The sequence below is a fragment of the Chenopodium album genome, chromosome 14 (genome assembly GCF_948465745.1).
Source record: "Chenopodium album chromosome 14, dcCheAlbu1.1, whole genome shotgun sequence".
In the NCBI taxonomy this organism is placed as follows: domain Eukaryota; kingdom Viridiplantae; phylum Streptophyta; class Magnoliopsida; order Caryophyllales; family Amaranthaceae; genus Chenopodium; species Chenopodium album.
The window spans coordinates 10,356,175-10,371,489 of record NC_137847.1 but is presented as its reverse complement, the minus strand read 5'-3'; the positions used below and the strand labels follow the sequence as shown (position 1 = coordinate 10,371,489).

Below are 15,315 nucleotides of genomic sequence, written 5' to 3'. Positions count from 1 at the left end.
ATTTCTTCCCTATTATATACTTCCTCTGTTTTTTCGTAGTTGCAACACTTCTCTTTTCACGCTTGCCGATGTATGTTTTTAATCGTTAATATCTTTAATTACCAATATGTAAAAATTATAGACTTTAGGTATTAAATTGTATAGATCGAGACGAATCTAACAAGATTCCACATGACTATATTTTTACTTATGTATAAATCGTCCAAGCTAGTCAAATTGAAACACATGATATGAAAAAAATTTAAGACATTAACCCATTCCTATATATTAGTACACTATGGTAGACCATGTAGTAATTCTAGAACAACCCTAAAGGTAAAATATTTTTGATATGTAGCCTAAAGTTTCATCTATATAAACGTGCGCAAGTATATATTGTTGGTACTCCGGGGTATCAATTATTTTGTCCTACTTATATGTTGTCTAGATTTGTTGAAGATCAAATTGGGGGCCTGTTCTCTTCAGCTTATTTTCATTTAAGTTCAATTCACTTTTAATAAGTTCAGTTCATTTTAGTTCAGTTTATTTTAGTTCAGTTCTTAACTTAATTTCCTTCTCTCATAAAATATTTAGTTCAGTTTAGTTTCAATAAGTTCAGTTCAGTTTAGCTCAGTTCAGTTAATTAGAACAGGCCCTGCATATTGGTGGTTTATCCTTCTTTTGGTAAGTAAGTCATTTTGAAGATCATATTTCAGAATTTTAAAAATAACAACTACATTAAAATGCATGAATAAATATTTGAGATGTGGTTCAATACTTATTCAAGGGTAGACTTTACTCAAAGCAAAACACAATTGGAACAACACCCCCTCATCAGTAGGCCGTCGTGTGGTTTTACCTTCAAGATTCATCATTGGTACCCCTAGATATATGATCCAACACTACCAAGATACAATGACTATTTATCAATAACTCCGCCATGTCGGTTATTTAGTATGAACACGTCTGATCCAACATGGAATGAGATAAGAGAATTTCCACCAACAACTATGAGCTAACAACCTGAAGAGCGTCAAAGACATAAGATCCACACATGTTGCATATCACAAATTCTACCAATAATGGAATTGCCACAACATCAAATGCATTTGGAGACAGCGGAAGGAAAAGGAAATGAAGCATATTTGGAGACAATGGAAGGAAAAGAAAATGAAGCAAAATGCAAGCACATTAGAATAAGCACATACTACCATCACAAAAAAGAAGGTTAAAAGCCAAACCCATGCTTATTATTTAAACGTTAATTAAGAAATGTTGTACCAACATAATGAATATTGAATTCAACAATTGCATATCAACTTTCACTCCAGTTTGCACTAAATTAAACAATTACAAATCACACTTATAGACTCGACACACATGTGTTACCATAAAACAATTGTACAGTTTTTTCAAATCATCACAGCCATTCTGATTAAAATAATATCGTGCTTTAAAGATTCAAAGACATGGTTATGAAGCCAAGAGGATTCGTTCCTTACGAGGTATACTAAATTGTAAAGAATAGAAGTACCCTAATGCATTTCTATTTCCACCCATATATATTGTTCCTTTTACATTTAATTATTTAAAAATAGATTAATGATTACAATATACAATTCTCACTAAACAAAAATCCGGGGCATCGCTCGGGCCACAACCTAGTTTTTTCCTCAAAAACACACTAATTCATGCATCGCACGCCAAGTGGACTAGACATTAAAATCACTTACCAAAGTTTGTAGATTAATTAAACACATTATAAACTTAAGCCTTATACTACACACTTGTTCATATTTTATGATGAACCTTACACTACATTGCCTCTTCAATTTGTATATATAATACTTCATCCGCTCTATTTTGTATATATAGTATTTTGTACTTATTATTATACTATAATCGCAGAGAAGAATTTGGGGGTGTTACATAAGATTCGCTCAGTATAAACGATCTCTACTCTATTAAAATGACCAAATATGTCCATATAAGATATACAATTAAGATTAATTTGAATTTAATTTAATCATAAATAATGTTCGACTTCACTAAAGTTTTTAATTTGTTTAAATTAATATTAGATAAAAAAAAAGAGGTTTTAAAAGAGCGCTACCAACCTGTGTCAATTGCATGGTGCAGCGTCGATGCAAGTTGGACAACGTTGCGAGCTCGTGCATTAAATTTTGGTAGAAATAAAACAAGTTTACGTTAGGCACAATGGCACAAGGCCTACTTGAGCACAAGACAATACGTACATAATTTTCTAGATCTTATTTTATAGGGATTTTTTAAACAAAATTTCAAAATTACGCTTATTATAACATATCATTAGAAAGTAGAAAACTCTACTTTCCAGCCCAGTTTAACCTTGCATCAACAATTTTTATATTTTGGACAAAAGGTAGAGAGGTGTTCAATTTGATCCTTTTTTAAAAAAAATCTCATTTGTCATTTGTTATAAATCGAAATTAGGCTTATTATGATAGTCACCAAAGGTCTTAGTAAAATGGCTTATTCAATCATTTGAAGTTCATATATAAAAGTTTAGGTTGATGGATTGTATGAGCATGGTTTCGAGCACGGTTGGCCATTAAAAGACTGTATGGTAGTAAGCGCCTCAATTAATATCTATCCATGAAATATTTGACTTGTGACATATCTAGGTTTGTGATCATAATGAGATGCAGGTATTTGATTGAGAATTTTTTTTATTTTTTTTATTTTTTATTTTGATTTGATGAGTAGGGTTTTAAGCAATTTATTAAGCTTTTTTTTTTTTTCCAAATGATAAAAGCCAAAAACCAAATTAAATATTAATGAACGATACATATTCGTTTTTTTAGACTTGTTAACAACCCTTAATGACTTAACTTACAATCTCTGGTTAAAAAAAATAATAATAAATAAATAAATAAAATAAAAACAACAACTTGCAAACTCGATTTTTTTTTTTAATTATATTGAACCTTATATACAATCAAAAGTTTGAAATATCTATTCTATTCTCTACTTAGGTCTCGTTTGGTGATAGTGTTTGAGGTAACGGTTAGCGTTTTGACAAGTCAAAACACTACTAGAAAAAGTTTTTGAAAAGTTTGGCAAATAGCGATTCTAGTAGTGGTTAGCGATAGAGGTAACGTTTAGATAGCTTTTCTCAAACGTTAAAAATAGTAGCATTTAGAAGTAGTGGGTAACGTTTGACAAATTTTTATTACTTTTTAAACAATATTTATATGAATTTTGATATATTTTAGTAATGCAACCGCTACTTTTGCCAAACACTCATACAATCAACCGTTACTTTGACAGCTAACCTCTATCCATTACTAATTGACAGTTACTCACTACCTTAATAGCTATCCGCTACCTTAACAGCTAAAAATTATTTGCTACCGCTACTTTTGTTAAACAAGACCTTAGTGTTATGACTATTTTTTTTAATTTTCACTATCCACATAAAGACACAATATTCCTAAATTTGAGCCGAAAACTCACCCTCAATCCTTAATTTCCACATACGAAAACAAAAAACAACAAAGAAAAATTCCAAAAAGGCGGTAGTAGGAGAAATTGCATAAAAGTTGTTATTATCAAAAGTTCAAAACTTTAAAATTTAAAATAGAAAAAGTCAAATAAATTAAAAAAAATATTATTTGCACATCGAACAGTCAGCTTCTTCCCCCGACCCCCGGTTGTTAATGCGCAGTGACCGATTTGTTTGCTTTACTTTGCTTAGACTTCTCCCATTTTTCACCCCTTCTCTCACTCAACTTCTCTCCCAATTTTCTCTCTCCAAAATTCCACTAAACTAAACAACCCCTTAATCTTTTCTTCAACAAAGGTTAGTCTCTTTATTGGGTTTTTCTTTTAAATTATTCAATCTTTAGTTAGTGCTAGATTGTTGAATTGTTGTTTTTATTGGAATTTATGGTGATCTGGGGTTTTGTTGATTTTCTGGGTTTATTTGTTGAATTATGGAAGTTTAGCAAGAAAATGAAATACCCAGAAGAAAATTGTACAATTATGTTAGTTTTATAGTGATTTTATCTCGAAGTATGCTTGATTTGACCATTTAAGTGAGGGAATTTTGAGTTAAGTGGGTAATTTAATGTTTTTTTGTTTGATTCAATTGATGTAATTAATGGGTTAATCTGTTTGCAATTGAGGTATGTGATTTTTAGTTGTAGATTTGACCATTGTTTTTGTTGAATTTGTCTTCTGAAGCTGTTTATGATTATTGGGTTTTGCATGGTGTTTGCATCTTGAAGAAGGAATTATTTTCGTTGATTGAAGAATGAAATAGCTGCACTTTTTTTTTTTGGGTTTTTCTAAGCTATGCCCTCCAAGTTATTGAATTTCTAAGTTGTACCCATGTTTTTTAAAAGTTATAAGCTATGCCCTCCACCTCACGATATTTTATAAACAATACCCTTTGACAGCCATATTCGTTAACGAAAGTTAAGTTATTTTATCAACAATGGTGTCGTGGCGTTATTAATTTGACACGTGTCCTGTTCTAATTGGTTTAACACTTTAAAAAATTTAAAAAATAAGAAAATAAAATAATAAAAAAAGGTTATTGTTAATAAAAATTAGTGAGGTTGAGGGCACAACTTAGACGTTTGAAAAAGCATGGGCACGGCTTAGAAACCGAAGAAGTTTGGGGGCATAACTTAGAAAAACCCTTTTTTTTTTGAAGAAGAAATGAAATAGCTGCACTTTAATTAGGTGGAAGTGGGAAAAGATTTGTAAAGTAGTTTCAAGGATTTGTTTGACATTTAGAGGAAATAAAAATGAATTATGTTGTGACATGAATGTGAAATTAGTTGATATGGGTGAGATTGATTGGAGAAATGAGGCTTGTTTTGGTTCTCTTACACGGATATGATCGTTTGATTATAAACTTAAACCACTTGTAGTGTGCAAATTGTGAAATGTATATGTTACCGTCTGTTTAATTATGAGTGATTTGTACTATGGTGAGATGTGGAAGTACATATCGAAAGTATGATTTGAGATGGATTACATTTTTGGCTTTGGTGATGCAGGGATTGGAGGCTTGCTGCTGCTGAGAGTTTGACAAACTCGATTGCTCGAGATTGTTGAATGCCACACTCAGTAATGGACAAGAGTATGGATTCTACCCTAATTTTGTCATTTAATTGTGTTGCATGACTTTTTCTCTCATTAACTTATTTGAGCCCCTTGAAAAAATCTGAATTGTGTACCATTCTTACTTTATCATCGTCTTAGTAGTGTGTTCATTTTTCCACGACTAGTTATTCTAAAAGCATTAATATATACAAATGGTCATAGACTCATGAGGATGTATTCTTAATATGTCTCCTTGTTATTCATGCATATGCAATTACTTGTGATTGTTTGTTATCTTGTTTGCTGGGTATATATTATATAATCCCACAAACCCCCAACAGAAATGGAGGTAGCGGTAGTGAAAAAGGAATTAGATTATGTTTTCTTTTTATTGGTTTAACATAGCTGGTGTCACACTACCCTTAGTTTCTTGGATATGTTCTCTTTCCAAGCCTTCTGAATGTGGTACTTGTGATTAAGAAGGTTCTAGGAGTTCGCTATCAATATTAATGACAAAATTTACATGGAAATGATGGATCTCTGTCTTAACTACTTGGAGAAAGGCTATCTTTGTGATACTTTACAACATTTCCATATCTCATGATAGTACATTGGGGTCCCTTTCTTCAAAACTATCTATGAGTTGTATCTTTTTTTAGCAAAGGTCAGGATAGATGTAGTTATTTCTGTTGATTGATATAAAAAAATGGAAGAATGAGTTTGATATGGGATTAGCTCTTCCAACTAAAATTTCCAGTGATTGCAAATGTGCTGAAAATCTGATATACTATTATTGGTCCTTGTGCTTAGCATACCTTTGTTTTCGTGCTTGTTACCTCATTATTTCTCAACATCTTTGACTCCAGTATGTTTAGGTTTGCCAACTAAAATTTGCTAATCCAGCTATCATCTGAGTTACTCCTCAAGTTGCAAAGTGCAAACGCATATTGTGTTAAACATGAATATATGACCAATGACAACAGATACTCAGTGTATTTTACTGTTGTATGTCTAAATGGTTTAGAGAACTTTGGAGACCTAAAGGATATCTTAGGATGCTATCTCTGTTCTTTGACATATACTTTGTGTGAGGATCACGCTAATTTTGTATGGTGGAAGGATTTTTCCTTGGTCCCCAAAGTCCAAAACAGTACTTATTTAATGATTGAACCTGAGATTGGTAATCCCAGAGGGCTAAACCTGAAGAGTTAAATCTGACTACTTCAATTAGTGAGATGATGAGATCATATGATTAGCTTCTAGGCCTTTTGAAACCTGCCGCTGAATACTCCCAACATTTTAGAGGTAACCATCAAGAGTTCTTTATTTGTTTTCTATATTTAGGCCCTGTTCACTTCACCTTAAAAAAATAATATTCAGTAAAAATTATTTCAGTTCAGTAAAAATTAGTAAATATAAAGAAGAAATATAATAGAGATTTAGTAAAAATAATTTCAGTTCAGCAAAAATAATTTCAGTTTAGTAAAAATAATTTCAATTCAGCAAAAATAAGGTGAAGTGAACGGGGCCTTAAATTTAGTAAATAAGCTAAGCTTTCACTTTCAATCTTCAGGGGTGCCAGTGTCCACCTAAATAGTGCTCATAACTATTGATTATTCCCTTGGAAAAATTACTGAACTAGATTTCTTTGCGAAACGATTGATTGTTCTCTCTAAGAGTAGCCTCACCTCTTGTACTTGTTAAATTTAGACATTTATATTTTGTCCTCACTGTTTAGATTTATTTTGACTGCAATGGAATAGGGTTCATAAAATCTTTGCTCAAGATGTATTTATGGATTTTGTAGGGCAAGCAAAGGATGTTGCAGAACACGGGAAGACCAAATACGCACTTATTAAAGATGTAGAAGACTACCAGCCTGGACTCTATGAGAAGCGTCTTCCTTGCTTTGGCTGTGGATTGGGGTGGTTTTCGTAAGCATCTCTATTCACCATTCTTAGTGCTTGTTTGGTTGACATACAATTTTTGATTTTCTGGTCAGTGGAAATCTGTAAAGCTGTTTGGTTGACAAACACACTTAATATGGCTTACCTAGCCCCATGCCTTTAGGCAAGTGGTATTTTCCACAGGAAATTCTGCTTCCTCAGTCAACCAAACAAATTTCTTACATTTTATGAAATGAAACTTCCCTGGAATTGCATTTTTCACGAGAAGCACAATTTCTTGCATATAACCAAACGACCACTTTAGTATTCAGCTTTCCTCTAATACTTCTTGTTATCATGATTGTGTAATCTTTCCCATGTCCTGTCGTGCAGTTTTCTTTTTGGTTTCTTGTTTCCTCCGATGTGGTTTTACGCAACAATCCTATATTTTGGGAACTACTACCGTAAAGATCCAAGAGAACGAGCTGGCCTTGCTGCTTCGGCAATATTAGTATGTTATCCCCTTTTAATGTGAAATACTGATTCATTTTCCCCCTTTTTACACGTCCTCAATATGATTATTAACTCTTAATGCAGGCTTTGAGTTGCTCTGTTGTGGTATTAATATTTCTGCTCATTCGGCTATTCTGGTTTGCATCAGCAACAACAATGTAAATACACATTTTTACTTAGCAACTGCCATCAAAAGTGGTAGTGAGACATGTGACAGAATATAGATGCATACACTTGGTGCAAGACTGACCAAATTTCGGGAAAACACTCCCCATAAGATAGATGAATCAGATATAATGATCTTATTAGGCCATTGTATTATACTGTGAAGGATTCACCAAATAAATATTTATACTGTGAAGGTTAGTGAGAAAGCAATAGATGATTTGTGTGGAGTTGTATATTATACAATCGTTTGACATGTATTTACACACAATTGAGGAATAAAGTGACTGGTGCAGATGCGCAGTTCATAATTTAGTTGTGTGTTTTTGTATGTACTTGTGGGCTTGTGGCTTATCAGCTTATGCACATGAAGAAGCACTACAAACATGATACTTACATAATTACATGTGACAAAAATCATGCTGAATATGCTTACTGCTAATTGATCTACTAAAGTTACTCTTGTCAATGACAAAAACAAGTGCCCACTAGTACTTTTAGACCTCATTTAATATATACATTATACCAACATGAGATTTAAAAGTACCAAGAGTCTTATTGGTACTTTTAGACCTCATTTTGCGCCAACATGAGGTCTAAATGTACTTATAGACATTTGTTATTGTCATTAATGACGACAATAATTATTGATCTAGACAACCTCTACAAATGCTCATTCAAAGCACTCTCTTTCCATTATTGGCAATTGGTCCTAATCCATTGATGGCAAGCTAGGCAAGTAGATAGCATGGACACACAATGTAGCCAATTGGCCATGGTCCATGGATAACTTTTCTATCTCATAAATAGACTCTGTTAAGGATGCATTCCTTACCACCAATCTTTAATTATTTATTACAAAGTATTTTATTTTATTTTTATAATTCTACTCACTCCTTTCCACTTTCTGTTTGAAATTTTTTGACTTTTAAAATTAAGAGAGAATCTTCTAAATTTTAATTAATTTATAAGAACAAATATAGTTATATGGGGTCTAGTTTAATTCGTTTGGTGAGTACATTATTAATATTTAACTTTTATAATTTTTTTCTAGTGTGAGATTGAAGATATTTGTGGTCAAAGATTTGCTAAAACTTGCATTAATTTACGTAAACATGAGCATCATTTTGAATCGCAGGGAGTAATAAATTTATAATTATTATTATTATTTTTTTATGTATACATACTTCAATAAATTTAAAATTAATAAAATTTTAAACATGATTTGGGGCTAGGTATTTTAAAATTAATTCCATACCTGAGAAATAAAGGGTTGTTCTTCAAAATATAGATGTGAAGGTAACTATTAAATGTTGTCATAGCTATTAGCTCTACAGGTAATTGTTACTGTCAATAGTTGTTAGTTGTGAAGATAGGTAATTAAGATATGAGTGTTTGATAAAGTAACGAATGACTAGTTGTTACATATAAAAACAATACTTTTTTCCTTAAAACTATAGATTAAATTTTAAAAAACTACCTCTAAGGGCTCTAAATTCAAAAGCTAATACTTCTACCTTTTGATAAAACCTAACTCCACCACTAAACAAATACCTCTAAGGGCTCTGAAATTATTTTATTTGAATTTATTATATCTTATCTGAACTTAATTTATCTAAAAATATTTTTTTTATATTGTTTAAACTTAATTTTTTATAAATAATTTACAATAAGTTAAAAATAAGATAAAATTTTGAACCCCAAATATTGTACGAGTAATTTAAAAGAGAACGGAGAAAGTATTGTCAAATCATATACGTTGTATTAACCTTTTTTAAGGTACCAAAGGAACATACATACGGATCATGAACATTACAAATTTATTATATATTCTGACTAATAGGGATCATTCTTTATTTTATATGATCTATTTAGGTCATTATAGCATTTCTACAAGCTTAGACCTAAAAATCATGCTAAGGAATGGTAACACCCACTGTTGTGAATGACTAAAAATCATTATGTCTTAAGTTGATTTTGTTAATTTTGTAAGTAGCCCTTAAATTTACAACTTATTAAAATAAAAACTTAGTCTTCAAACAGAGATAGTTATATATGACAAATCGACAATATCAATGGTCCTTTCTACATCTCTAATTTCTAGCACTAATTATGAATGCTGTGTTGATGTTTGATAGTTCAAACAACATTATCCTTTTCACTTAAAATAGAATTGTTAAGTCTACCACTACTAAAATTACTGCCTTTCTTTGATACCTTTTGACATAGTTTTCTAACGCATGAGTTAAAAAGTTGCATATCAATTAGCCAAGTACCAATTGAAACTTTTTTACCTTGCTAAGTTGTTATGCATATATCATCTTTTTCATGTAGACTAGTCTACAACTACAACTTTGTATTCTAGATGATTAATACAGATAGAGGTTGATCATAATTAATAAGTTGGGTATGGTCACGCTTTTTCCATAGAAATAAAGTGGCTCGTATATATATATCTAACCAATGTATTTTCTTGGGATAGGTTGGGTCTAAAATCGGCCAAAATTAGCCAAAATAAACTAAAATTGAGTTGGATAAATTATTTTAGACAAGATCTAATAAATTTAGATAAAGTAGGAGTATATAAGTTTGGAAAAAAAAAAAAAAAAGGTAAGAAAGAATAAAAGGTATCCAAGTTCAATTGTTAGAATATAACCAAGAGTTACTAGTTGTGTAGATCAACAAGGCTTATGTGTGGGCGTAGTCATGGTGTGTACCCGTATTTGTTTAAAAGAGTAATCCTTTTCTATTCATTAATATAAGTAACATCTATATCTATATCTATATTTATTAGTATTTAAAAATACAAACCACAAATTTTTCATGTAACACATGGCATCACAACTTACAAGTCACTCATTACCCCCATATGCCACATGTCACCTCCCTTAATATTTATGTTTAAATCTTTATGCATTCTACAACTTGCAAATTTAAGTAAGAAAATGAAGTGTTTTATTTCCACCATAATAAAATAAAGTTCAATTAATTTGTACGCATTACATAAACATATAATTATAATAAAAATTGTCTTTTCATATCATAGACTTTAAGGGTGCGTTTGGTTCAAATAATGGTATGGGTTTGAAATAAGGAATGAAACTAGGGTGGTATGGGTTTGGAACTTGATACTTAATTCCATTTGTTTGGTTTTGAGTTAGGAATGACATGTTTTTCTTTTAATTTGAAGCTAAATGTATGGGTATGGCTAATACCCACCTCCCCCCTTGGGTTTCAAAACCCCATATCTTGAGGGTTTGAGGTATGAGTTTTAAAATTATTGAATTTTATAAAAACAAACAATAGGTATGAGTTTCACTCATTCTAAACCCATACCTCATACCTTAGATGCTTGAACCAAACGCCCTCTAAATATAATTTAAACTAATATGTCATTTCATATCCCACAATTTTCATGTATATATATCTAACTAAATTCCTTCATCTTTTTTCACAGTTCTATCCGCACTCTTTTTTACTTTTAAGTTTTAGAAATAAAACAATTACTTCATATAAAAGCATACCTTCCTATGAAAATAAAACAATTACTTCGTATAAAAGCATACCTACGTATGAAAATAATTAACTCAAGTAACAACCCGTGCGTTGAACGGGCCAAAAAAACTAGTTAATTATTCATAAAGATAACCTGATATGTCCATAAGAGTAATTCCAATTTATTATACGAGTAACATCAATTAATTAAAAAAAAAAAAAAGTAATCACAATTGTTTATTTGAGTAACCCCTTTTCTTTTGTTTTAATTACTAAAAGAATAAATACACTTGTTTACAAGAGCAGCCCCATTTTTCCATTACACTAACTCCTCATTTGTCAAAGTAAACCCATTTGATTATCCCTAACTGCCAAAAATACTCAATTAAAGTGCTTATATGTGAAGTGGTCACACCATCAACTAATGACCTGAGTGTGGTTGGCCATAATAAGGTGTTGTTCGTTTGATATGAGAATTTACTTTTCATGGGAATTTGTATTTCATAAGAATTAAATTCCTACATCCAATTCCTAGAAATTGCCTAAATTTATTTGGTTAGCAGGAAATTGCAAATCATAGGAATTTTGACTTACTTAGGGGAAATTAGGTAATTAACTTCCCAAGAATTTTCAATTTCCACATTTACACTTTTTATTGTCAATCAAACAACTCAACCATTTTTAACTTTTCATAATTTTCTACTTCCCTTATTTTCTTTGTGCAACCAAACAAACCCTAAGATTTATGTGTCCAGATTGGTTTTAAGATGAAGCCCGAATGAGCTTGTATGCCATAGACTCCTCCGGCGTGGTCTTATATAAGGCTCGATGAAAATTACTAAATTAGTCATCAATATGTGCAAGTACACAATTTTCTACCCTAACAACTAACAAGTTCCATATCCATAGCGTAGTTCATACTTTTGTGAGTTTTGTCTTTTACACACCTAGGCTTAGCTTCAATTATGTTTGATGATTATTTTATATTCATTTCTCGATGAAGTCTTTTTCAATAATGAGTTTAAAATTAATTAAATTACAAGATAGTATAAAAAAATATAGAGCTTTAGCCCATGGATAATTTAAAAACTCTGGCAATAACACATCAGGATTTGGTACATATAAAAAGTGGCAGGCGGCTGTTAAGCTCAGTTGATATAGTTAGTTTGTAATAAAATATGGGTTGTATGTTGTAATCGTGAACTTTGTGTCACGGTAATTTCGATATCATGTTGAAGGATTAACTCAATTAAAAGTTTAAATTGATGGTTAAAACCCAATAATATGTTTTATACTCTATTAATATGAGTATGACACTTATAATTTTTGCCCCAACAATGAGTTCACTAACATGGAAAGTATGGCATGTATGAACTACGAAGACCTTATATATGATACTATGCTCACGAATATCAAGCTACAGATTGAGTAGGGCATGTATGAAGAGTTTATGGATTAAACTAGATTCATGTGCAGTGTCAAATTATAGAGACGATTATGAACTACGAAGAGCTTATATATGATACTATGCTCACGCACATCAAGCTACAGATTGAGTAGGGCATGTATGAAGAGCTTATGGATTAAACTAGATTCGTGTGCAGTGTCAAATTATAGAGACGATGAATGGCATGTTCACATTTACTGAATTGAGCTGAACTGAACTGATGGGAGCTGAAGTGAACTGAAATGAACTGAATTGATTGGAGCTGAACTGAACTGAGATGAAATGAATATATTATGAGAGAAGGAAATTAGGAGGTGAACTAAACTGAACTGATTAGAGGTGAACTGAACTGAACTGATTGGAGCTGAACTGAACTAAAATTAAGCTAAAATGAACAAGCCCGAAATGACATGATAACTTAATAAGAAGGAAAGTTTGGAACACATATTAACTTTACGGTGAATTCATTTCAAAATTAATTGACAATGAAAGGAGTAGATCACCAAACTTTTATAAGTTTTTTTTTTTTTCTTTTTTTTTTCCTGATAAGACAAACTTTTATAAGTTTTATTACTTCAATTCGTAAAGAGGACTAGGATTTTAGAGCTACATGGAACGGTAACTATAAGTATTAACATTTTTTTTACGTGTTGGATATCTTATGGAGGTAAATCATTATCCAATTACTTCACTAAAGGCTCAATAGATATCTAGAGCTCAAAAGAAGTTTCACACCAAAACCAAATCGCAATGGGAGTAGTAGTTTCAATTTATACGGTGTTTAGTAAATCTTTAATTTGTTAGATTAAACCATAGCTTATGTATAAGGAGAGTTTAACTTCGTACAATCCTACTAATGTTTCATCCTAAAATAAACTGGTAATATGTAAAGTGATCTAGCTACTAGTGAATTCATGATAGAAACTCCGAGTTTGAGTGTGGCAGAAGCTAAAGTAATGTTTTTAGGCGAGCAACTTCAATGACAGTTAATTGTCAAACTAGCTTGTTATGCCAATTAGGATTGCAAATCTATTCTTCCTTTAGCTAATTTATACCACAGTGGTTAAGCTAATTGTCATTTAGTTTCTTCAACTTTATTTTTTGAATAATTAATATTTTATTAGAGAATTAATTTCTAAACTAATTAGCTTAGCCAAGCTAATTTGCTTGGCCAAACTAATTACTGAATTATCCTCCAATGATTTGGCTATTAGCTTGAAAATTATTGAAGTTGCAAGCTAATAAATCCTCATATTCTTCGCAATTTTACAATACTGATATGAGAATGTTGTTATGGAGATATTTGAAGATTTCCTTCATTGCCGTTTAAGTTTATTAATCATCTCCACTTTCCTTATACATCAATGTTGTAAAAATTTTCATACTAGTATTTTATTGACTAATCTCATAATTCGGCTTAGTACAAAGTAGCTTAGGTTAGAATTTAAATCATGTAACCTGGAGATTATTATTAGATCGATAGCATGACATACGTACAACAACATCAAGATCTTTATAGTAAACAAGTACGATAATATACAACAACGTAACATAACCTTTATTAATGCGTTTGATTACAAAGTACAAAGCCACTCGATAATACTAGCTCACTCGTAACATAGAAAATAAAATACCCCTCTAGGAGCTTAGTATTTATAGTAGCACGTACATAAGCAAGTAGTAAGGCACCACGAGTTTACATATAAAGTAATACGTAAACTCGTCGGCCATTATATATGATTAGTTAGAGCATCATGGTACACCAGCTTCAACAACAGGAGCATCATGAAACTTACGAGTATTTTGTACTTGTGCAACATCATCATCATTCAATGGGTATGCTTCAGCCTGCTGCTCAACGCGGCCACAGTATGCTGGTCCGCGGCCACAGTAGCCATACTGGCTACAACACATCCCCCTTGGGCATCTCCCATGCTTGCATTCGCCGGCTGCTAGTGATGTTTCCACCATCAAGGCGGTCATGATCACCATGATTATCACTAAGCTCTTCATGGTCTTCATCATTTTCACTCTTTTTTTTTCTTGTTTTGTTTTTGGTATGAATTTTTTTTTGTGTGTCTAACGTGGTTATGAATTAGGGCTATTTATAGGGATTTGAGATGGGTAATTTTGGAATTTTCATGTATCTTATGGGGTGACTAACATTTTAAAAAAAAAAAATTTTAAAGGTGAGGCATTAAAGCAATACTCTTTTGGTCAAAATAAATTAACCGATATTTTCTAATGTTTTCTAAAGTTTAGTAAAATATTTTTAATTCAGTAAAAGTAATTTCAGTTCGTAAAAATAAAAAATAAGGTGAAGGGAACATACAAGGCCTAAAGTTTATTTTGACTAAATCTCTATTATATTTGTTCATCAGTGTTACTGATTTTTGATTGAGTATATAAACGATCTTGGACTTCAACCATAATCTTAAGCTTCTAATTGAATTGAATGGTCCTTTAACATGGTATCAACAGCCAGCATAACACAAAAGTCACGGGTTCAAATCTCAGCCACCCCTTCTTTCAAAGTTGAATATTAAACGATAGGTATGGTGGGGCCCATGCTATATCTACACTTTAAGCTCAATAGGCTCTCATATAAGGGAAAGTGATAGAGTATATAACTGATCTTAGACTTCAACCATCAGCTTAATCTTTTGGTTGATCTAACAATTTTAACTATTATAACTGATTTTTACGAAACCTTTATTATATTTGTTCTTTAGTGTT

General features: G+C 31.5%; 1 protein-coding gene across 1 annotated transcript; it reads left to right on the top strand.

Moving 5' to 3' along the window:
- Window positions 1-3,676: 3,676 nt before the first annotated feature.
- Window positions 3,677-7,948, top strand: LOC145578881 (uncharacterized). The gene is made up of 5 exons (XM_081636179.1): window positions 3,677-3,820; window positions 5,028-5,110; window positions 6,881-7,007; window positions 7,353-7,470; window positions 7,557-7,948. The coding sequence occupies exons 2-5, from the start codon at window positions 5,086-5,088 to the stop codon at window positions 7,632-7,634; spliced, it is 348 nt and encodes a 115-aa protein (XP_081492305.1). The 5' UTR covers window positions 3,677-3,820; window positions 5,028-5,085; the 3' UTR covers window positions 7,635-7,948.
- The last annotated feature ends 7,367 nt before the right edge of the window (window positions 7,949-15,315 follow it).